We start from the raw sequence: 24,013 nt of genomic DNA, 5'->3' as shown, positions 1-24,013 counted from the left end.
TAGCACTAATCAAACCCATGGGTACCCTAGGGAACTGTATAACCAATTTATTTCAGGGTTAGTTGGCAGCATCTTCAACATCAGAGGGGGACATATAGGATTATGGCCAAAGCACTTCACATATTCTTCCTTTAATAAGACATCCCTATTTTTAAAGAAAATCTACCTTAGCTGAACAAATGTTACCAGTTCAAAAGTTCACTCTACAACAAATCTGCACACACCATTTATTTTCCCCATGGTTCCACTCTCAGTTAGCATGGCAATCGGAAGCACATTCATGTTAAAGATTTGTTGAAGCGTAAAGGATAATAAAAATTTACAGCTTGGCTACCAATTCCTCCATTAAATGTACTTCATGCTTTACCCAGATTACCATGATCCGATTAATCTCTCTCTCCAAACTCAATTCTACCTTCTCCCCATAACCCCTGGCACAATATTGGAATACTTCTCGATACACTTAGTTTGAGTTGACCTCCCACATATTTATTATTCTCACCTCAGATGCACATCTTTTTTACGCCACTAACCCCCCCCCCATGGCCGATCACATTCTGCATTAATAAAAAATATTTCATTACTGGGATGATCCAACAATACTCCTGACAGGGAACAGTACATTTGATAACAGAAAAGTGCACAGTGGTAAACATAAAGGAAATGAAAATTGAAGAAACTGTAGCTTCTGAAAATGCAACAGAAAATGTAGGAAACACTCCAAAAATCAAGCCATTTCTCTAAGAAGGGAACAAACGAGAGTTAATATTTCAGGTCAAAACCCTTTGGCAGAACTAGGAAAGAGAAAACAAGTTAGTTATAAGATGAAGAGAAGGCAGGGGAAGGATGGATAAGACAATGGAAAGATCTCCAATAGTGCAAGATCCGAGTTGCCATGTTGATATGCGGTCTGGTAAATAATGTCATCTGGTTAAGCTTAAGAGGGAATTAGATGGGGAAAGCGCAAGGGGAATTACCCGAGGAAGAATATGAAATATAATCAGTGAAATGTAAAGCTACAGGAAATGCACACCTGGTCAGGCAGTGTTTGATAATGGAGAGAGACTGTCAATATTACACTTACTTGCTACCCTGCAGCAGAGGTGGCAAGCTGTAGGTAGGAAATAAGTTTGCATTACAGAAACTTTCATGTCTACTCCATCAATAATAGTTTAGATATACTACCTGTGCCAGTTAAGAAACATACTAAAACAAACCAAAATCAACCTGTTCTCTTTTGACAATAGGTAACATCTTTTGATCGAGATTAAAGTGTTGATGACGGCTGTGATCGCTCAAGAGCCACTCTGTAAAATGAGGCGAGTACCTTGTACTTACGGATGCCATACCCAAGAGTAGCTATTTTAACTATATTTTGTTGACTCATCAATATACTAACCGGAATATAAATAACAGCAACAGTAGGGCATTCAACCATGTGTTATACTCCACCATTCCATAATAGCTCAAAATCACTTTTCTACATTTAGCCTATATCCTTTGATTCTCTAGATTCTCAAAAATCGAATCTATTTACTTTTGTTTAATATACTCAGTGACATCCTCGAAAGCCCATCTGGGAAGAGAATTCCAAGATTCCCTGACCTATAGAAGAAAATTCTTCTCATCTCTCTTGAATGGCTAACAATTGATGGTATTTTTGAGACAATAACTTCTCGTTTTCTCAGATTGGGGTGTTTAGAACAACCCCCCCCCCCCCCCCCCCCCTCCTCAAGCCTTGCATTCTTCCAAATTGTGAACCTGTGGCCCATGTTTTATTTCTATGTGTTTGGCAAACTTGCCAACTCTGGAATTAAAGTTAGGAAGGGTGCACCCCTTCTTTTGCAAGTGTATGTTTCCTTTGTAAGAGACGTATACCTGATGTGCTGTCACCGGTACTTTATATAATCGGAACAAAACAATTCAACTTGAACTCAAATCTTCTTGCATGAAAGGTGCACACATCCGTTGCAATTCATTACATGGAAACGGAGGTCCTTCCAAACAACAAAGCCTTCTAATCTCTCGACATTTAAGAAATTATCCACATTTTTTTACAATCAAAGCGGATAACCTATTTTTCCATGTTATATTCCATCAGCCATGTTTTTGCTCATGCACTTGATTGCATCTCCCTGAAGTCTTTCTTTTCTCCTCGTGATTTATACTTCCTTCCAGCTTTGGATAAATCAAATGTGGATGGATGTTTAACTCTCAGTCACAAATACAGATTGAATATTTGGAGCCCAGAACTGGAACCAACTTGTTACAGCTACCCAATCCAAAGCTGCCATGTTCATTCAGTGGGCACCAAGCCCTGTCACTAACATCTTCCAGCACTTGGCCCAGTTTTCAATGCCTAGGTAATCCAAGTGCTCATCTAGACACCTCAAATGTTGTTAGCAACTCTGCTTCCATCACTCTCTCTACCAGTGCACACCCATATTTTCCCCCAAAGCCATGCACTCTAACTTTAAGAATCCGTGTGGCACTTTACTGAAGACATTATGAAAGTCCAAACTATTGTGCATCAAGTGGTCTAACTTTATCTACAGTTACAATCTCAAAAAGCTTTTTATCAATACAAGAAAAATATAATTTCTGCATAAATTCATGTGGACCTTGGACAATCCTATTTTTCCCCCCCTAAGTGCCCTGTTCCTACTTTAGACTTTAGAGATGCAGCGTGGTAACGGACCCTTTGCCCCATCGAGTCCACGCCTACCAGCGATCACCCCGTAGAGCAGTACTATCCTACACACTAGGGCCAATTTACAGAAGCCAAATAATCAAACCTGTACACCTTTGGAATGTGGGAGGAAACCGGAGTACCCTAGAGAAAACCCACATGGTCACGAGGAGAAGGTACAAACTCCATAGATAGCAGGCATAGTTAGGATCGAACCTGGGTCTCTGGTGGTAAGGCAGTAATTCTACTGCTGTGCACTTTAGAGATTCTACCACTGCTGGGCCACTTTAGTTTCTACCATTTTCCTCACCAATGATATCAGTCCAACACTTTTTTCTTCCTCCCTCTTCAATGTGGGGTTATACTTGCCACCTTCTAATCCGTGGCATAGAAACATAGAAAATAGGTGCAGAAGGAGGCCATTTGGCCCTTCGAGCCAGCACCGCCATTCATTGTGATCATGGCAATTGATCTAAAGCCTACAGATTTTTGGATGATGACAACATCTAATGAATCTACCATCTGAAAGCCACATTTTCCCAAACCGTAAGATATGGGTCACGAGGTCCTGGAAATGTATTGCTTTTCAGTTCCATTAATTGCTCCAAAATGCTTTTAATTTAATCTATTTTCTTCAAGTTCTTCATCTGCTCTGGACATTTGCCTCATCAATTTTGTTTTGAAATTTTCTTTGTCTTCTTCCATAAATACAACACATTTAATTTTGTTGCCTTTTTCCCTTATTGCCCAGTGCAATTTTTCTCTTAGGAACCCACATTACATTTCACCAATCTTTTCCTTTTTACACAACGTTTTTAAACAGTCCATTTTTGTATTTCTCGTTACACGATGCATACATTGTACTTTCCTGAAGATCTCAGATTTCCTCTTTTAAATTCCGATATGTTTCCAATCCTCAGGGTTACTGTTCTTTTTTCGGCAAAATTATAAGCCTTTGCTTTATACACTCCTTAAAATTCCATATTTCCTCAAAATTTTCAGGTCAAAAGGTTAGATAAGTTGTGTTGACTATGTCACACACTTGCAATATACACAAATATACTAAGATTTTCACAAGAGAACCTACCATGCCAGCACAGAATTGTTTTTAGGCTCCAGTGTTTTTAAATTATCATTTTTACACCTTAAATGGTCATTTGCTGTGTAGATATTTCTCATGGTTCCTCAGCATTCCAGCAGGTGGCACTCTAGTTAATTTTCTTATTATAAATGGATACGCCTTCCTGCCATTTAAGAGTACTTTATATTTAGAAAGAAGAGTTATACAACACGAAATGCTGACTTGGCAAAATGTCCAACGTGAGAATTAATTACATTGGCTCTATCAATTAGATTCTTCATTTCTTTCATTGCGGAGGCAGCAGTAAAAAACGGTTCTAATTTTCATTATAACAACGAGGCAAAATATGACCATGCATGCATACAATAAAATAATGTACAGAAGTTTACTAAAAATAATTCAATTAATTTGAAACACATTTGTTGGCAGCAACATTTTATAACAGTATGAGAATTTTATAACCATCTTTTTGTTAAAGATCAGTCGTCCAGTTACATTTGCCAAAGAGTGTGTATGTGTATATGTATGTGTGATATAAAATAATACAGAATTCATTCAGATTAAATTTTTTTAGATGTTGTCAATAATCTCACACAAGTATGGACTATGTCAAATTAGAATCATTTTGTAACGCATTTTGTGGAATATTTAAAAAAAAACAATTGAGTGCATTCTACATATCATAGAACATTGAACAGTACAGCACATAAACCGGTGCTTCAGCCCACAATGTCTGTGCCGAACATTATGCCTTTGGTTGCACATGATCTATATCCCTCCATTTCCTGCATATCCACGTACCCATTTAAAAACCTCTTAAATCCACCGTCGTATCAGCCTCCATCACCACCTCTGGCGGCACTTTGCAGGCACACACAACCCTCTGTGTAAAATACTTGCAACACACATCTCCTTTAAATTTTCCCCTTTGATGAAAGCTATGTCCTCTACTCCTGGACTTTTCCACCCTGCTAAAAATGGTCTGATTGTCTGGGAAAGAACTGCAGATGCTGGTTTAAATCGAAGGTAGACACAAAATGCTGGAGTGACACAGCAGGGCAGGCAGCGTCTCTGGAGAGAAGGAATGAGTGACGTTTCGGATCGAGTCATTTCTTCAGACTGAAAATGGGTCTCGACCCGAAACATCACTCATTCCTTGACGCTGCCTGTCCCGCTGAGTTACTCCAGCATTTTGTGTCTTCCGGGAACGGGGTACTGATTGAGAATGATCAGCCATGATCACATTGAATGGCGGTCGGTGCTGGCTCGAAGGGCCGAATGGCCTCCTCCTGCACCTATTGTCTATTGATTGTCTATCCCAGCTGTGTCTCACATACATTTTATACACTTCTATCAGGTCTCCCCACAAACCCCAACGCTCCAGACAAAACAATTCAAGTTTGTCCAACTGTTCCATATAGTTAATACCCTCAATTCCAGGCATAAGCATTTGATCCACTGGACAAAAATAAGACTAATATAATTAACACGTGGAGGTAAATGGATACATTTACAATAGCCAGCTAAATGTATTTTTTTAAGACAAATGCTGTTATAATTATTTCTTTAGTACAAAACCTCACATCCAGAAACATATCACTGGCATAAGTAACTAAGGCAAATATTACATAACTAATTCCATGCCATTTACACACCTGGAGGAAAGGGGTCCCAAGGGAGTTCTGAAGCACACACCCCTTGGCCTTCTTTTCCTGAAAGCCTGCTCTGTTAGTTTGCTTTCAGAAGCGGGGTCTATCCTCCAGAACGAGCCTTTTCCTGGCTCCTCTTGGGAACGTGGTACCTTAATGAAGTAGCGGTTGAGTGAAAGATTGTGTCGGATGGAATTCTGTAGGAAATGAGAGAAAGGTTGAGATTGTCCAAATAAAACAGACTTGATTCTATGAACTGCATTAAGACTAAAATACCAAAAGAAAATGTTGCCAGTAAAGCATGTAGATTCATGAACCACTTAAGACACAGGAGCCAATTTGGCCCACCATGTTATGCTATTTGAAAAAAGTGCCACCAAACCCAATTCCATCTTCCCAATTCCTTGGCCCTTCAATTGCACGTTTAATTACTTTCTAAAAAGATGATGATGAGTGGTCCCCTTTAACACTTTTCCTTGAATTCTATAAGTTTTTACTCTCTCCTCCCTTCCCACCCCCCCCCCCCCCCCACAAATCACCCTACTATGTGGGATCTTGTCAAAGTCATGCCAAAACCTAGGTAAGGGATATGAAAAACATTACCCCCATTAATCCTCCCCGTTACCACCTCTGAATATTCAATTACATTAAGCAGACATGACTTTCCATTAGCAAGTCCATGCAATGTTTTGATGATGCAAATTGTGATATTTACCTGCCAGCCTTTGTCTGCTGTCCTGTAATATGGATAATTCTTTGTGATGTGTGTGTAGATTCCACTTAATGTAAGCTGCTTATCTGGTGCTGTTGTGATGGCTTGAACTATTAATTGTGCATAGGAGTAAGGTGGTTTTGCATCATCCTGTTATCAAAGAACATTGTTACTTCTCGAAGAATTAAGAACTTTGAGTTAAGAAAAAAAATCTGTCACTGAATTTTGTTCAAAACCAAATGTTTTCACACATCACAAAACACTCAAATACTTCAGTTTGAATGAACACATTCTGTAATAGTGTAATGTAGTCTGAAGGGTCCCGACCCAAAACGTTGCCTATCCATGTTCTCCCGAAACGCTACATGACTCAATGAGTTACTCCCAACACTGTGTGTCTTCTGTTATAGTGAAAACCTCCTTTAATCAATATACTCATGATTTTAATTAACTTGGTATCACTTAATTAATTTAATTTAAGTTAAAATCATTGAAAACATTAACGACGCAGTGGTGCAATGGGCACGGTGACGGATGGACCACACATCTCTGTCCTCCATACAGCTGGCCAGCTCCTCTTTTGTCTCTACATATGCGTCTTCCATCAACGTCTTCAGCATGGTCTTGTTTGGTCGTCCCAGGTTTCGTCTTCCATGGGTGGGTTCCCACAGTTCCCCCGCGAGGATTTAGAACACTTTGCTCTTGCCATCCGGCATGACAACCTTGGCTGTGGTGCCCAAGTGCATATCCTCAATGGCTCTCAGGAGACGAAGAGGAATACCATAAGCCTTCAAAATCCTCATCATTTTGCATCGGTGAATCGAGTCAAACGCCTTCTTGAAGTCAATGAAGGTTTGGACGGCTGGCAGGTTGTTATTCTTCACCTTCTCGATGATTCTTCGGAGGGCCAGGATCTGTGTGACTTAACACGCGATTTAACACTGTATCACTTAACACGTGCAGCAAAAGAGTTACTGATCCAGCTTTGACTTTCTTCAGAAGAAATAGATGGTTTATTTAAATAATGACACTGGTGCAAGACATGATATGCTGCTCAGCCAGGGCAGACAGATCTTGATCCTGGACCTAATCTTTTTTAGATACCCCGGCAATGCTCAATGTAAACAAATTCACCAAAGTGGATTGAAAATAAATCTACCCTTATTGAAAATCAAATTAGCTGTTTTTTAATTGCTTAAGAGGTCATTTTCATCTGAAATATTAAATTAAGAACATTTGATATATTGGTTATCAGTTTAGCAATCCCGTCGATTCCCCCTTTTTATTTTGCCTGTATCCAGACGTCCCAACATTTGATTTTACAAATTCATAATTTATGTCCAAAATTCAGAATTTTACATAAAAATTCATAATATGACACCTAATGCAACTTTTAAACAAAAAAAGGTATGCACGCCAAATGCTAAATGCACGCCACGTTGCGCTACATTCATGTGTGAAAAACGACTATTAGTTCCAACAGTCTGTAGTTCTTGGACTACATGTACAATGTCAGGCCTATCATGAGTATATTCTGCTATTTATAGAAAGGTTATTGAACAGAGATACTTTTTGCAACACAAAGAAAAAAATTGTTTTGTTTTGTTTTTTCTATTTTGCTTTTTCCTTGCCCATCCCAATTCTCTTGGTATTGAATAAAAGAAGAATGGTCATAAAATGTATGACTAAGTTATGAAGAAAGAGTTGATATATTGAAAGAGTCGACTAAGCATACGGAAGTACTTGAAATAAATTCGCACATTGATAATCAGCCCAAAAAGGTGGTAATTGGCTTTTCTGCTGTGTTTTATATTTTAACCCCACCTTAATTAATTAATAAATATAGTTATATCATATCATATCATATATATACAGCCGGAAACAGGCCTTTTCGGCCCACCAAGTCCGTGCCGCCCAGCGATCCCCGCACATTAACACTATCCTACACACACTAGGGACAATTTTTACATTTACCCAGCCAATTAACCTACATACCTGTATGTCTTTGGAGTGTGGGAGGAAACCAAAGATCTCGGAGAAAACCCACGCAGGTCCGCGTGCTTGAAACAGGTTGGAACAGTGCCAGTGGCCAGAGAACTGTTGATAATAAATCTTGTACTTAAATTTAATATTTACTCATTACAGTCCCACCACTGATTTTCTGGCACTCTTGGTTCCAGAGCTTTGCTGGTTTATCCAGCCGGAAGTCGACTACGGGGATAGATGTGCTGGCTCCAGCTGGGCTGGAGTTCCAGTGTCCCGGCCGCAGGTTGCAAATTTAACCCACCGATCGGCCATGGAATTCCCGATGAGGTTGAGATTGACTGTCTTGCCCAGCCTGGGTGCCACATTTTCGGGGAGACTTCCAGGGCGGGGGGATTTCTCGCGGAACCCCCAGTGACCTCTAATGGCTGAATTGACAAAATGACCATGGAAGTCCCGATTGGGTCGAGATTGGCTGCCTTGCCCATCCGAATGGACAAATTGCAATTACCGACTGTTTTGCAGAAAAATGAGAGGCGAAATCGGAATGGTGGAAATGAAATAAGAAAGCGGAAACTTTCCGCCAAATTCGGAAGGCTTGGGAGGGGTGCTATATCCCTCCAATCTATTCCCCTTCAGATACCTATCAACTTTGCAGTCTAATGACACTTCCACTAATTTACAATAGCCAATTAACCTAACCTCCCTACGTCTTTGGGAAGTGGGATGATCCAGCTAAAACCTATGTAGTTACAAGTAAAATGATCACACACCACAAAACAGACACGATGGCGCAGTGGTAGAGTTGCTGCCTTACAGTGAATGCAGCGCCGGATATCCAGGTAAGATCCTGACTACGGGTGCTGTGTGTACGGAGTTTGTACGTTCTCCCCATGACCGCATGGGTTTTCTCCGAGATCTTCGGTTTCCTTCCACACTCCAAAGAGGTTTGTAGGTTAATTGGCTTGGTAAATGTAAATATTGTCCCTAGTGGGTGTTGGATAGTGTTAATATGCGGGGATTACTGATTGGCGCGGACCTGGTGGGCCGAAGGGGCCTGTTTCCACGCTGTATCTCTAAACTAAAAACAGATGCCAGAATCAGGCCTGTATCCCTGGTGCTCTGAGGAGAAAGCACTAAAAGGATCTGTCACTGCTGCTTCATTGCTAAAAATAATATGTCCAAATGTAAGAGTAGATCTGCATGAGGTAGCCAAATAATTTGGGTTTGCGCCGGTAAAAAAAAATTGAAACTAGCAATGCACTGATGTTGTACAACAATTCTTTTTTTTAAAACAACACTAAATTTAGTTAATGTATGAGGTTTTATGTCATTAAAGTGTCCAAGTCATTAAATATTATACAACCACAATTTAAAAAACATTGGTCATTTGTTTAATTCCTCTTTGCACAAGGATATTATGGCTAAATTTATCTCAATATGCAAATACATGTCAGAAGTACTTCAGTGGGGCTTCAGAATGTGCCATGGGCATAAAATGTACCACTTCTGTTGAGTTCTCTCTTTATCAGTAATTTGTAATCGAAGTTCACTTCATGGATAGAAGTTCACTTCATGGACAAGTGTATGCTACAGCTTGCTGCTATAATAATTCATTAACAGCAGTCAGGCATGGCTCAAACTTACAAGATTGCTACCTCACTCCAGTACTTGATCTGACAACTTAGTGCAGTACTGAGCCCATCATCTGCATGTGGTTTTAAACTGACCTTTGGACTATCTCCATCTGATGTTTCCTTGTCATTCTCCGAATTATTTTGTACGTGGTCAGACATTAGCTGCAGGTCAGAATGAAGTCCACGACTTATTCGATAGCCTGAGGAACCTGCACCTCTTGGGCTGGAAGGACAGGAGTTTGCAGCGCTGTACACAAAACAATTCAAACATTGAAGCAGAAAGGCAACAAACCAGTTAAACGGGATTAAAAGCAAAAATAAGGATTAGCTAATTACACAGATATTGAAGACACTGGCAAAACAGTTTCAATACAAGGATGATTTAAATTCCAGACCTTAACTTGGGATCCTATCAGCTGCAGATCATTAAGTTAAGAGTATGATAGATGGATTAACTGTGGGTGACCCATTAGAGGGACCTTAAAAGAGACTTTGAGATTAGAGTAACGAGGTGGAAGATGGAGAGTAGAAAAGAGGAGAAATAAAGAATTGCAGATGCTGGTTTGTACCAAAGATATACACAAAGTGCTGGAGTAACTCAGACTGAAGAAGGATACTGACCCGAAACGTCATCAATCCTTTTTCTCCAGAGATGCTGCCTGACCCTCCGAGTTACTTCAAGAAGCTGCCTCCAAGGCTGTGGAACTGACAAATTGCCTCGACAAGAAGCGCAGAGAGCGGTGGGAAGAGACAGTCCAAGGAATCGACTTTACACACTCCAGTAGGGTGGCGTGGAAGACCTTCAATCGCCTCACCGGTCGAAGTACCCGCCCAAAGCATTGCCCTGTCATGGTCAATTCCATCGCCCACCAGTTCCTGGTCAATGGCCACTCCAAACACGCGGACAAGAACCATACTCGTTCTGTCAAACAGGAAACCACTAATCTTTGGAAAGCTCCAGGTGCTGATGGGCACCTGTCAGCACCCTTTTCCTCTGCAGAACCTTCTTCTGTCATCTCCCAACTGAAATGTGGAAAAGCCCAGGGTCCTGATAACCCCCCCAGAATTCCTGAAACACTGCGGTTCTAAATGCCTGGTCTGGCTCCGTGAGTTCTACTCCTCTTGTCTCATTGGTCAGTCCATTCCGAAGATCTGGCGGAAAGCCACCATCATTGCGCTACCAAAACCAAACAAGCCTGCCGACGACCCAAGGAACTATCGGCCCATTTCACTCCTCTGTGTCCTGTACAAGCTCCTCGAACGGCTTCTCCTGGCCCGGCTCAATCCAATCGTCGACCCCCAACTACCCGCTGAACAAGCCGGATTTCAGCGTGGACGCTGCACAATAGGGTTACCAAACCAAATAGTCAAGCTGACCAATGACATCGAAGACAGTTTCAAAAAGGGTGACAAGGCGGGCATCACACTGGTGGACCTCACCGCCGCCTATGATACAGTGTGGCACCAGGGCCTGATCTTGAAGCTCCTCCGCACCATCCCTAACCATCATTTAGTGCGGTTCCTTGCCAACATCCTTGCCAACCGCAGTTTTGTACTCAAGACCAGCGACGGACAATCTAGCCGACTGCGACGCCTAAGAAACGGAGTCCCCCAATACTCTGTACTGGCCCCCAGGCTCTTCAATCTCTATATCATCGATCTGCCACGCACGACCTCACGCCAGTATGGATACGCAGATGACTTGGCCCTACTGCACTCGGACAGGAGTTGGTCAAATGTTGAGGATGTGCTCTCGGCGGATATGGAACTTGTCACAGGCTACCTTAAGACCTGGAGACTAAAACTGAGTGTGGCAAAAACCACAACGGCCTTTCACCTGAGCAACAAGGAAGCTCAACGCCAGCTAACCGTCACCCTCAATGGGTCACCCCTACCCTACAACCCATTTCCTACATTCCTCGGGGTGAAACTAGATCGGCAGCTGACCTACAAGCAACACCTTGAAGCTCTCCGTGCTAAAGTCTCGGCAAGGAAGTCTCTTGCATTGCTTGGCCGGATCGTCATGGGTCGCCAGGACATCTACTCTTCGAACCAGTGCTCTTGCACTCGTGTACAGCGCCGCTGAGTACGCCGCCCCAGTATGGTGCCGCAGCGCTCATACCAGCAAGCTAGATGCCACCCAGGCATGCGGATCATCACTGGCTGCCTACGCCCTGCTCCGACGGATCTCCTGCCGGACCTCGCAGGTATCGCACCCGCCAAGCTTCACAGAGAGTTCTTCACTCATAGACTGTGTGCAAGGCCCCATCGGACGCCAAACATCCTTTGCACCACCAGGATTCACAGCAACTGGGACCTCAACGCCTGTCATCTCGTCACTCTTTCTCCCGTCATGCAGCGACCCTCTGTGGCTCCGGTTTCAACAGACTAGGAGCATGGAGAACAAGCTGGGAACAGACATCGCCACCTCCTCAATTCACTGTCGCACCGAACACCACAGCCCCACCCGGCTCGGACACGCCCCGCAAAGAGTGGGTCGGTTCAACGCCAACATGCATCGTTGGGGGTTGCGTTCATCAGCAGCCTGCGTGTGTGGAGCAGACCAGCAAACAGCGCAGCACGGCATTTTCGACTGCACTGTCCTCCGTCCCCCTGGTGGAGGGGTAGACCTCACGGCCCTCGACAACAGCACATTGCACTGGCTACAGCGCCTGGAGGGTGTTACATAATTTCTGCTGCCTCAAACGCAAGAAGTTACTTCAGCACTGAATACAACACTGAAGAGGGCTTGCCAATGAACAAGGCAGATGCAAAAACCAGTGGCTAGTTCAAGATCGGAGTAGAGGTAAATAGGGTGAATCATGCAAGTTGTGTTGGATTTAGTGGAATATAACTTAAGAGTTGAGAAAAAAGCAGGATAGATGCACACTGCATCACACATGCAAACTGAAAACGGAGAGATGAAAAGATATGGTTTTGAATATGGTGGACAAAGTAGGTGACTGGGAGTTATAGTTCATACAAAAACAAGGAAATCTACAAAAGAGCAGCTGATCAGTAAATATATTCATAATCAGTCTATGAGTCCAGAATCTGAGTGCTTACACAAGAAACTGGAAGCACTTAGACTGTGATTAGTCCCGATTATTATTCCGCTTCCTTTCTCAACTATATGCAAATTGTGTAGAGGAAAATAGGTTTATGGGTTACCCCACCTCTCTTGCACTACATTCAGTTCTGGATTAGCTTGACAATAAGAACACCTATGTCAGGATGCCATTCACTGACTACAGCCCAGCCTTCAATAGCATATTACTAAATAAGCTAATCCTTAACCTTCTGGACCTTAGCCTTGGGACCACCGTCTGCAACTTGCTTCTGGACTTTAACTGGCAGACCTCAGTTACAATTGGTCATAGCATTTCCTCTGCCCTGGCCCTCAACACTACTGCCCTTCAGGTTTGTGAGCTCAGTGCCTTGCTCTACTGCCTGTACACCAACGGCTACATGGCCAAGTTGGTGAAACTAGTAATAAGAGAGATGATTATTCAGGCTGGATGAAGTGATCTTGAACATCCACCAACTCAAGGCTGCCCTGAAATAGTTCTCCTTCTCTTCAAACCACAGCTGTATTACTCCTTTCATTGGTGCCTTGTGCATCAATCTCTGCCTGAAGATGGCAGGAGCAGCACTGACAGATGATCAGACTGGCCTGCCACCCTGGTCATTCCCTATTCTTCTCCTGACTGGGAAGAACTTAGAAGTTTGAAAGCCTAGACGTTCAGACTAGAGAATAGCTTCTTCCCCACTGCAATCAGACTCTTGAACCAATCACCTCTTTCACATCCCCTTCTGAGTGGTGCTGTCACAAACTCTTACTCAACTTTACCTCATTCAGTTAATGTTATTGTACTTCAATATTTTTTTGCATTACCTCAGATTGCTCTGCAATCCTGCACCATTCTGCTGTTTGAACTCGTTGCCATATTATTACTGTTTACGCTGAGCTTCAAGTGAGTACGGAATTTCATTGCAACTTGGTGTACACAATAATAATCTAACTGAATTATGTTACATTTCTCCTTTCATCAACAATAGCTCAAAATCCATCTTTATGATGTAATAAACGAACGCATATGCCAGAATGCTACTATCCAGTATCTTACCTGATTGTTCCAGTAGGAGAAGGCAGGGGACTGATCAGATGAGCTATGTTGTCTGGAATGTTTATCTTCAAAGGGGAGATTTGTGGTTGCACTGGCCTCACTGGGGATTCTGGGGCCTCCTGTTTTTCTTTTCTTTCACTGCACAGTGCGGTAAACGAGATCTTGATATTTGTGCTGGGGAACCTGAAGGTACATCTGGAAAATACAAGGGCAGTTTTCAATAGGCATGTTATTTCTTGGCCTTAAGATACTCTTAAATGTTAATGAACACACTCATTTTGGAATTTCTCTAATGAGAGCTAATATTAGTCATTTGACATGTGATGGATTCTGTGCTTATATACAGTTGTCTGCATTCGCATGTGCTGTACATACACACAACCATGTAGACCTGGAGAGAACTGGGGCCTAATGCCACCCAGAATCATCCCTGGTGGTTCACCAAGCTCAAACTGACCACGTCATGTGATAGGGGCTATCTTGCTGGCATCCAAGATGGATGGAGGCCCCATCCACCTGTCTAGAGGCCCCATCCACCTATCATCCATCTGGATAGATTTATATTAACATTCTTTTTCAGTTTCCATGAGATACAAAATTAAAACTGAAATAAAAATTTGGAAATTGAAAGTAGCTAAGAAAACACATAATTAAAATCTTGAAGCAAAATAATTAAGCTTAGCTTCTAACTCTTTGCCCTACCACCATCAAAATTAATGGAGTCTCAGAACGTAGGCATCCAAACATCAATTCCCCAGCATGATGCTGGGGAAACCCAGCAAGATTGGTCCTCGCTGTTGGACGTTGTAATAAGATAAAGAGCCAAAGTAAACTAGAAGGCACAGTTCTCAGGATACAAGAATAGAAAGATCCAGGGTAAATGTACATTGAATTTGGTAGCACAGGCTGAGAAACTGGTTTTAGTTACGTGGCTAGGCTGGTGAGGCTGGGGTGTTCTCCACGGAACCGAGGAGGTTGAAAAGGAACCTGTTGTGCTGCTGCTGTGTTGTTGTGGGACACATGGCAATCACCACACTTGACTCTCTTCAAGTCGAGATGTTAAAAATCACGAAAGGTAGAGGGGGAGAAACTGTTCCATTGGTGGTGAGATTAATGAACAGGAAAAGAAACTGAGTGGCAAAAGAGCAAAGAATACGAGGAACATTTATAAATATTAAGCACAAATGTCTGGAATACATTCCAAGAGTAGGAGAGGAGGCAGATTCATTTTCCAGTGTTCAAAAATGATCCAGACAAGTATCTAAAAACAAACTTGCAGAGCTACAAAAAAAACAGGGTAGTGGTATGGAATGAGGTGGTCTCTTCTTTCCCTGCAACAATTTTGCAATTCTGATTCCACACGATATTTTCAGTAATGGACAGACCCCATCCTTTAAAGCAGCCAGGAAACCTTGGATTTCCATGTTTGACAGAGTATTTGCAAAGGTCTGCCACTTGGACCAGCTGAAAAGTACGACACAAACAGAGAGTTTTTTTTGAGAATATTTAAAAGAAAGCAACCCCGGCTTTTCTGGAATATAACCTGCAAAGCTCTCTTCGACTAACGCATTATTTCGTGCATGTCCTTCAACTTTAATCAGAAGTCAGTTTGGTACAGTAGTTGTGACTACAAAAGTTCGCCAAAAATAAAATTCATTTTAGAAACTGGTCTATAAAGAGCAAATGGCTATTTATAGATGATATCAGAGATAAACAAACTCACTAAGAACTCCCTGGCAGCCAGCACTGCACACAACATAGGGACTGCTGCATAAACAACTTCAAGTATCACACCCATTTGTTACTAGCTACCTTGTCCCTTGCGCAGATCAGCAGGTGCAGTTTTTCTTGGTTGTGTTTCATCTTCACAAAGCAACAACTCTGCAGTGCTGTTTATACAATTCATTCCTGAAACAATCTCCATCTGTCAACCAAAATATTTCACAGAATGCAACCATCCCATTTTCACAATGCTTGCCGTCTTTAAAAATAAAACTGGTTTTGCAAAAAAATAATTGAAATAAATGCGTTTCCCAGGTGAGCATTTAAAAACAAACATAACTGCAGCAGTCCAAGTGCCTAAATGACAATTATTTCAACATGTTGAAATATTAGAAGCCCTGAAAGTTTGTTCCCTGGCCCCAACGTGTGTGTTATCTTTACCATGGATGGACAATCTCTTTACATCTCCATCCTGTTGAAGGCCCTCTGCCTTTTCCTTGAGCAAATGTAGTTCATAGGACGAATGAAAGCATTTTCCAAATGAACTTCTTGACCAGACTCAGATTTTAAAGTGTACAACATCAGCTTACACGCTCTTGAGCCTTGTATTGCAAAATTAAAATTCATCCACATTTGATCAAATTGTTTTAAAGTATGATAAAAGGGTTCCAAATAGATGGCTATTTTGTATCGTTAGCAAAAGATTCTGTCATGCCCTCAAGTATTTTGTCACTAGATCATCATTTTTTCATAAAATCTTTAGTTAGCATCTTCAACAGAATAGAACATTGCAAGGTATTTCATGCATCATTAAGCACATACTAACGATCACATAAAGATGATAAATGACTACGAACTTGGTTTAAGGCAAGCTAAGAACAACAAAATAAGAGGGGCTCAAAAGGGAAGAAGCTAAGAGTTTTCATCATTAGTGTACAAGGGAAACCTGATGTGTCCGAAAAGGACACGAAAATTCCCCCACCCCATTTTGCTAATACACACATCTAGGAGTTCTCATTTAAAAAATATTTATAGTTAGGCTACTCTTTCATTTTCACCTCATCAATTCTGTCACCTTCTGTTGGCTTCTCATAAAACCACAAGCTTCAAACTTACTGTCCCGTTGAGTTACTTCAGCATTTTGTGTCTATCTTCAAACTTACTACTTTTTTTCAACATTTTAAGTGGCTTTGTTTAATTTTGTGACATCCTAACAACTTCATTGGATCACTTTTCCTTTGAACTGATTTCTCAATAGAATATTATATTCTTATTTAAATGTGTGCAAATCACCTCCCAACAAATCTTTAAGTCTAATTTCACAGTGTACAATATTCACCAGTGCCCCATTATTGTTAAAAGTCATTACCACATCCCGTCACATTCTGTGTAACAAACACATTCTGTGTCTGAAGAAGGGTCTCGACCCAAAACATCACCCATTCTTTCTCTCCTGAGATGCTGCCTGACCTGCTGAGTTACCCCAGCATTTTGTGAAATAAAATCCTGTCACATTCTGATCACTATCCAAACGACTGATGTGTTCAATGGTGCCTTTTCTCTATAAAATGCAAATTTCCCTCATTTGATCACCCCAGCTCTCCACAAATACACTCATAATACTGTATGTTTAAAGCCCTATCTGCATCTGCCCTTAAGTAATTTGCCAAAGTACAAACTCCTGTTCTTCCCAGCAGAATATCTCTCCTTTTTCCCTTACTGTTGCCCGTCTCACTGGTTCAAAAGCTGGCATGTCTTATGGACACGTACAGGGCATGATAGATAGTTCAGCCATGTAAAAATTTGTGATCATTTCACTTTGGAAAGAGATCACTTTTAATCTGATGGCTACCATGCTACCAAAGCCAAATAGAACCCTTATGCAGAATTTTTAATAAATACAAATTAGTAGAGTTAGAACTCTGTCATCATAACCAACTGTTCAAGTCAAGGATTCTAAATATGTGCTGCTTGGTTAAAAAAAATGTATCGTTTATAAACCAGTTTTCAAATTTCAATAGAAAGATCTGAAAAATTATAATCCGCAATATTTGAATGCATGACCTTATTAATCACATTCGTAGTCAGAAACATTTTGGCACTGAACAAGTTAGGACCAATTCCCGGAACTGAATGGGCTCACATTCCAAATACTGTTCTTATTAATTTCCTCATGCATCTATGCTGTAGGATGTAACGAGTCAGAACACTGACACTTTAGTCCATTCAAAATGTCAGTTTAATGTCCATACCTTTATATTATTGTGCAGAGTCAAAAGGCAAAGACAAGAGTTAGAATGAAAAAATAAAATGTTTTTAAATGAGGCAGTTAGGCCTAAGCAATGCCAGAATTACTTTTATGCCATTGCTCTTTCACATGTCATTCCTGACCATGAGAAAAACCTTTCAGAACAAAATAATTAAATGCTCACTATTTTTATTTATCCAGCCGCAGTCAGAAAACCTCCTCAAATAACTTCCCTTCTTATGACACCACTACCATAGGTAGCCACCAAGATCTTTCTTTGGACTCCATTCTCTCAACGTTATCCATTGGTCACATCATACAACAATATGGAGACCGTTGCTGAATGTACACCGCATCAGCACCACGTTGCTTTCTTGATCTTTTTTTTTTTAAAGCCGTACATTGTGTGACATTAGTCCTAGACGAGAGAAATTATCGCCAAATAAATATTCAGAACACAAACATTATCGTTGGTTCCTGTCACAAACTACTTCCTAACCAATGATAATTTCCCTCCCCAGCAAATGTTCAAAATTGAGTAAGGCCGTTCGTAATGAAACAAGCTGCTTTAGCCTGGCCTCCTCTGCTGTTAAGCCCTCATTCATGGCTTTGGTATTTCCAAGTATTCCAACAGATAGCTGTCAGGTCTTTCTCATTTTATATATTGCCATATAACATCCCAACTCTCAGTGTATCATTCATCCAACACTGTTAAATTTCCTTAAAACCTACCTTGGGACAAGATGTTCAAGTGTCAAATTTATTTGCTACTGCTCCTGTGAATCACAACCATTTTGCCAAATTAAAAGGCGTTACATTCCACAAACAACAAATTTTAGCCGGAAGAAGGGTCTCGACCCAAAACGTCACCCATTCCTTCTCTCCAGGGATGCTGCCTGTCCCTCTGAGTTACTCCAGCTTTTTGTGTCTATCTTCGGTTTAAACCAACATCTGCAGTTCCTTCTTAAACAAATTTTAAGGTGCAATGTGAATTTCTAGTAGTGGAGTGAGTGTTCTTTGCAAAGAGACCCAAACTGATCACAAAAACATATCTAGCATGCTTTTGACCTTACATAATGACTAATTAGTAACTTGTATTACTAATTAAAACTTACTGGAATTTTTAGAGCGAATTTGGCAAGTAATTATAGCCCTCCTAACAAGCAAATATTTATGATTGACTACTGAATAGAACTGGTCAAAATACATCCACTGTGCTGCACAACTGATTAAAAAGGTAAAACAATTTTAATTTACTGTATTCCCATATATGAATGTATAATATGCAAACACAGCATATTCTAGAAAAAATAGACTACATGATTTTGGGAAGTCAAGGTGTCACAAGGTGCTTTGTTGCTGATGCATTTTCAAGTACAAAGTAAAAAGACACAGCCAGAAGTTTCAACAGAGCAATGAAATAAATGTACGGATCATTTATTTTAGGTGATGTTGGAGGGATAAATATTGGGAAGACCCTAACTCCATGTCTATCGAATGGTTTTCCATTCCTCAACACTCATCACCACAGCAGTGTTGTTGGCTGATTTAATGATTACATTGGTACTTAGCCGCAGTCATGGGTATGAAAAGAGCAGAGTAGGGGGCTAAACACGCAGCCTCGAGGCAAATCTTTTCCTATGGACATTGCACGAACCATTATTTGATAATATTGTTGTTAGGAAATTTCTATATCTTTTTCAAATAAAATACCTAAACACTTGCAATTTTACCCTTTTTAGTATTGTCTCGATAGTTCCTATGACAATTTGGCGGAGCACTCAACTTGTTGCATTGTTGTTGATTTTTCCTGCAGAAAGGCTGCAACAATCTGGCTCTAATCTAGCAACTCGAGATTGTCATTTAGAAAACATAAATGATCAATCTGCATCCTCCTTCCTGATGCAAAGTGGACTGCAGGACAGGGAAGCAAAAGAACCATAAAAGAAATGAACTTCAAAATAGTCACCATTCAAAAAAAGTTAAAATACCATTAGATGAGTGAACTACAATTTAACAAGTCACAAATACCCAACCCAAATATTCAGACCTCTCAACGGAATAGAATATTTCTCTTCTCTTGTAAAACTGTGGTACATTAAGTTTGAATGATTTTTTAAAAAGTCAAATAAACAAAGGCTTAAGATAAATGCAACCTTGCCAAAAAAAGGTTCATACAACCTTTCCCTGCTTCCAGGTAATATTAGTCACAGAGAACTTTAAGGTGGTTTCAGAAACAACTGTACTAAAAATAACAAAAGAATCATGTACAAAGTAAAGAAAACTACTCTGGAATATTTCAAGAAGGGATTCATCAGAATAATTTAGCAGAGACTGAGTCTACCACAAAGATCTCCAATCAATAAAAATATTTTCTGTACAGACGGCATATAATTTGTGGTGGTAGGCTTACAAAAAAGCAATTTTATATTATCATTCTTCTCCAAGCCCACCAAAATTGCTTTTTTTGCCAACAGTTTTTGTCTAAAGAAGCTCCTCTTGCTTCTTCTTGAATGAACAGAAATGTTGAAAGCAATCAATAGGAAGCTGCTTATAAAGCTACACGTCACATCTGTTGTTCAAAAGCTAGACATTAATTCATTAAAGCTGCTCATGTAATGCCTTTGGAATTCACGTCTTTCCAGACTCTGAAGACAAAGACAAAACCAGGGAAATACAGCTTCTTTCTTACCTTTTCTTTCACTGACAATGTCTATGGCAAACTTGGAATTTGGGGGGGGGGGGGATAAGAGATGAAGAATTCTTACTCTAACTCGCTGCATACACAAAAGTAAAAATTCCATTAAGAAAAGTAATCACCATTACGGATTCACAGACATTAACGCTGTAATCTGCATGCAGGCAATGTAATCAAAATAAACCAAGCTTTCACTGCACAAATCCCACTTAGGCAGCCTCTATGGACTAAAGCCACATGTGTAATTTCAGCAGGCACTATTTTTCCTGAGGTTCTCTCTCTATCCCACCCACCAACAACATGATAACATCTCAAATGATCCTTTGATTTAAACTGTCCAGTTTCCAAGGCATTAGATTTGTAATTAGATTTCATGCTGCTTAATACATGCTAATTTAAATTGTCTAGTTTTTAAAAAGTTATTGTAAAAGACCATTCAAAATTCAGCATTTGCATCAATGATTAAGTATGTGGGCTCATTTATCAAGTCTTTTCTCCCCAAACTCCTTTACATTAAATGTGTCAGGGACAAAAGCAAAAGCAGAAAAACACAGAAACAATAAGAGATTAGAGATACAGGATGTGCTGCTTGCCAAAACTAGAAATAATGTTCCTTTGGCTCATTGATTTCCACTCACGATGTGTGGAAATGTATTCTTCAGAGTAGTGAAGGAGTAAAAAAAAGCACAATTTCAGCAATAAAAATAGCACCATATTGCAGATTAACAATGTTTACATTATCAGAAATAGATTGAATTTTATTGTACAAATATAATTATATTTAAAAAAGTTTTAAAAATGCTTAGAGCAAGGTAGCAGCTATTATGTTTATTGTGCTTGTGCCAGGTCTTTGAAAACAGCAGCACAATTATTCTTTAGTTTTAGTTTTGGAGATACAGAGCCCTTCAGCCCACCGAGTCCGCTCCGACCAGCGATCTCTACACACTTACACTATCCTAGGGACAATTTACAATTATACCAGGCCAATTAGCCTACAAACCTATACTTCTTTGGAGTGTGGGAGGAAACCGTAGATCCCGGAGAAAACCCACACGGGTCATGGGGAGTGTACAAACTCTGTACAGTCAAGCACACAGTCAGGATTGAATCCTGGTCTCTGTTGATGCAAGGCAGCAACTTTACCGCGGCGCCCCGTGCCGCCCTCTTTCTTCACAGATCTTCACAATTCCTATTCTTTCTTCACAGATCTACATCTCTCCCACCGCCCCATCCCCCCCCCCCACCCACCACATTTTAAAGTAAATATTCAATTCCTCCTTGAAAGCTGTTATTAATCGTCCACACTTTCCAGGAAGAGTTTTCCCTGGCACATTCTCTCTAGCTTATCATTTTAATTTTCCACTTTTAGGTTGTCAGTACATATTGCAACAAGAACATATTTGCTTCACCATAACAAGAAAATGTAGGCAGGAGATAGAGCAGTAGGCATCTTTGATGGTTGCGTAGCAGTGATCATGGGTGTGCCCACAATCTCTCACAAATTCTCATAGTACCGATGAATTAGTTTAGATAGATTGAGGTGTTGAAGGTAGAGCCACACTGGATAAACAGGAGTCCTTGTCTTGATGTTCCAGAGATGAGTTTAGGGTAGGGAAGACGACGTTTAATATGGACGTGTTGCGATGGTAAACAAACTGCAGTGGAGCAACCTGTCCATATTAAACGTCGTCTTCCCGACCCTAAACTCATCTCTGGAACATCAATACAAGGACTCCTGTTTATCCAGTGTGGCTCTACCTTCAACACCTCAATCTATCTAAACTAATTTCCAAACTCCTGGACACAGCAATCAGCACCCACCTCAGCTACTTGATTTGCAACTTTTGACCCATAGACAGTGAGAACAAGCGACAGCACCTCTTCCACAATACGTCTCAATAACTGTGTCCTAACGATGCGCATGGTCGCCGACTATACACCCTATGGGCTCACGGCCGTATGGCCAAATTCGGCTCTAACTCCATCTGCAAGTTTGTAGATGACACCACTGTGATTGGGTCAGTTCATGAATAATGAGGAGAAAGAGTACAGGAAGGAGATAGAAAAACAAGTAACATAATGATAGTGAGATCTCAGAGTGCAAAGAGTAATGGTGGAAGGGTATCATTATGCCTTGTGGTCTGTGACCCTTTGTTTGTGATTAAAATGTTGATGGGTCAATTGAACACAACTGAACAAAATGGAGGAGTTGCAGACAGGAAAGAAGCCTGTTGAATGATATAGCCAGACTGGAAATGTCAAATATTAGAGGGCAGAGCTTTATGATTAGAGGGGAAAAGTTTAAAGGAGATGTGCAGATGCAAAGGTTTCTCTCTTTACATACAGAGAACGATAGGTGCCTGGAATTCACTACCAGGGGTGCTGGTGGAAGCAGGTACAATATTGCTGTTCAAGAGACTTTTAGATAGCCACATGGTTATGCAGGGAATGGAGTGATATGGATCATATGCGGGCTGAGTTTAAATTTGGTAGCATGTTCAGAACAGTAATCATGGGACCAAGGACTTGCTCCTGTGTGGTGCTCTATGTCGAATCACAATGATAAATTCACAATTGAGGAAATCCAGGGGTTGACGGCAGGCGTAGTCTACTCCCAAGCTTCTCAGTGTGACTCTCAATTTGGCAAATGAGGGTGCTTTTGATGAAGACCAGGATGTGTGGAATGTGGGTGGGTTGCATATTGAAGAATTCACAAATTAAGATCTATCACCACCAATACACCACCCTCAGAATCAAAACAACTCTCCATAAAACAAAGCTATTGGAGGCTTTATGCCATGTTTAGTAAATGATAGTCATCTTTAAAAAGATCACACAAATGGAGTATATCATTACATGGGGCTACATGATGGAAAAATGCCATGCTTTGCCAAAAGGGGCATTAGCGGATGAAGAATAGGATAACAATCCGGATGCCATCAACATCTTAAGCCACATGCATCAGCTAGCTATCAAGAAACCAGTCAAGAAAACACATCTTCAGCATGAAAAGCTATCATGAGTTAGAAGATCACTCAGCTCTTTGAGCATGTTTGGAACAGAGATTCCACAAGAACATGGCGGATGTTGTTGCTGTCATTCTGTACAAAACATTGCTGATATTGGTCGATTCCATGTGGTGATTCAGTCCATTCTGCGTTTTCAACTTTTCACAGAAATCTTTCATCCCCTTATCAAGGATCAGCTTTAAATATGATTCTGCTAGCCTTTGAATGTGACAGTTCTGAAGACACATCCCTTGAACATGTTTCAACTCAAACTTATGTGATATCATGAGAGGTAGAGTCATAGAGGGGAGATACATTTCTTCCCAGTGGATGCAACAAGGACTACAAACCATCATGGCTGCCAGCAAAAGACTACAAAACCCATAGTCAGCAGGGCTGCCTGCCTGATTGCTGCTGACACTGATTGCTGCCCAGCTGAACCAGCTGAGCTGATTGCCT

At 40.8% G+C, this 24,013-nt stretch overlaps 1 protein-coding gene across 1 annotated transcript in view; it reads right to left on the bottom strand.

Annotated features, from left to right (window-relative positions):
* Positions 1-24,013, bottom strand: part of foxk2b (forkhead box K2b) — an 84,252-nt gene that overhangs the window by 27,965 nt on the left and 32,274 nt on the right. Inside the window, exons 2-5 of the mRNA XM_078400946.1 lie at positions 13,879-14,073; positions 9,845-9,998; positions 6,135-6,281; positions 5,426-5,616 (exon numbers count right to left, since the gene is read on the bottom strand). Of these exons, the coding sequence (XP_078257072.1) occupies positions 5,426-5,616; positions 6,135-6,281; positions 9,845-9,998; positions 13,879-14,073 (687 nt within the window). The remainder of the gene's footprint in view (positions 1-5,425; positions 5,617-6,134; positions 6,282-9,844; positions 9,999-13,878; positions 14,074-24,013) is intronic.

The sequence above is a fragment of the Rhinoraja longicauda genome, chromosome 6, assembly GCF_053455715.1.
Source record: "Rhinoraja longicauda isolate Sanriku21f chromosome 6, sRhiLon1.1, whole genome shotgun sequence".
NCBI lineage: Eukaryota > Metazoa > Chordata > Chondrichthyes > Rajiformes > Arhynchobatidae > Rhinoraja > Rhinoraja longicauda.
This window is presented reverse-complemented; position numbering and strand designations above follow the sequence as displayed.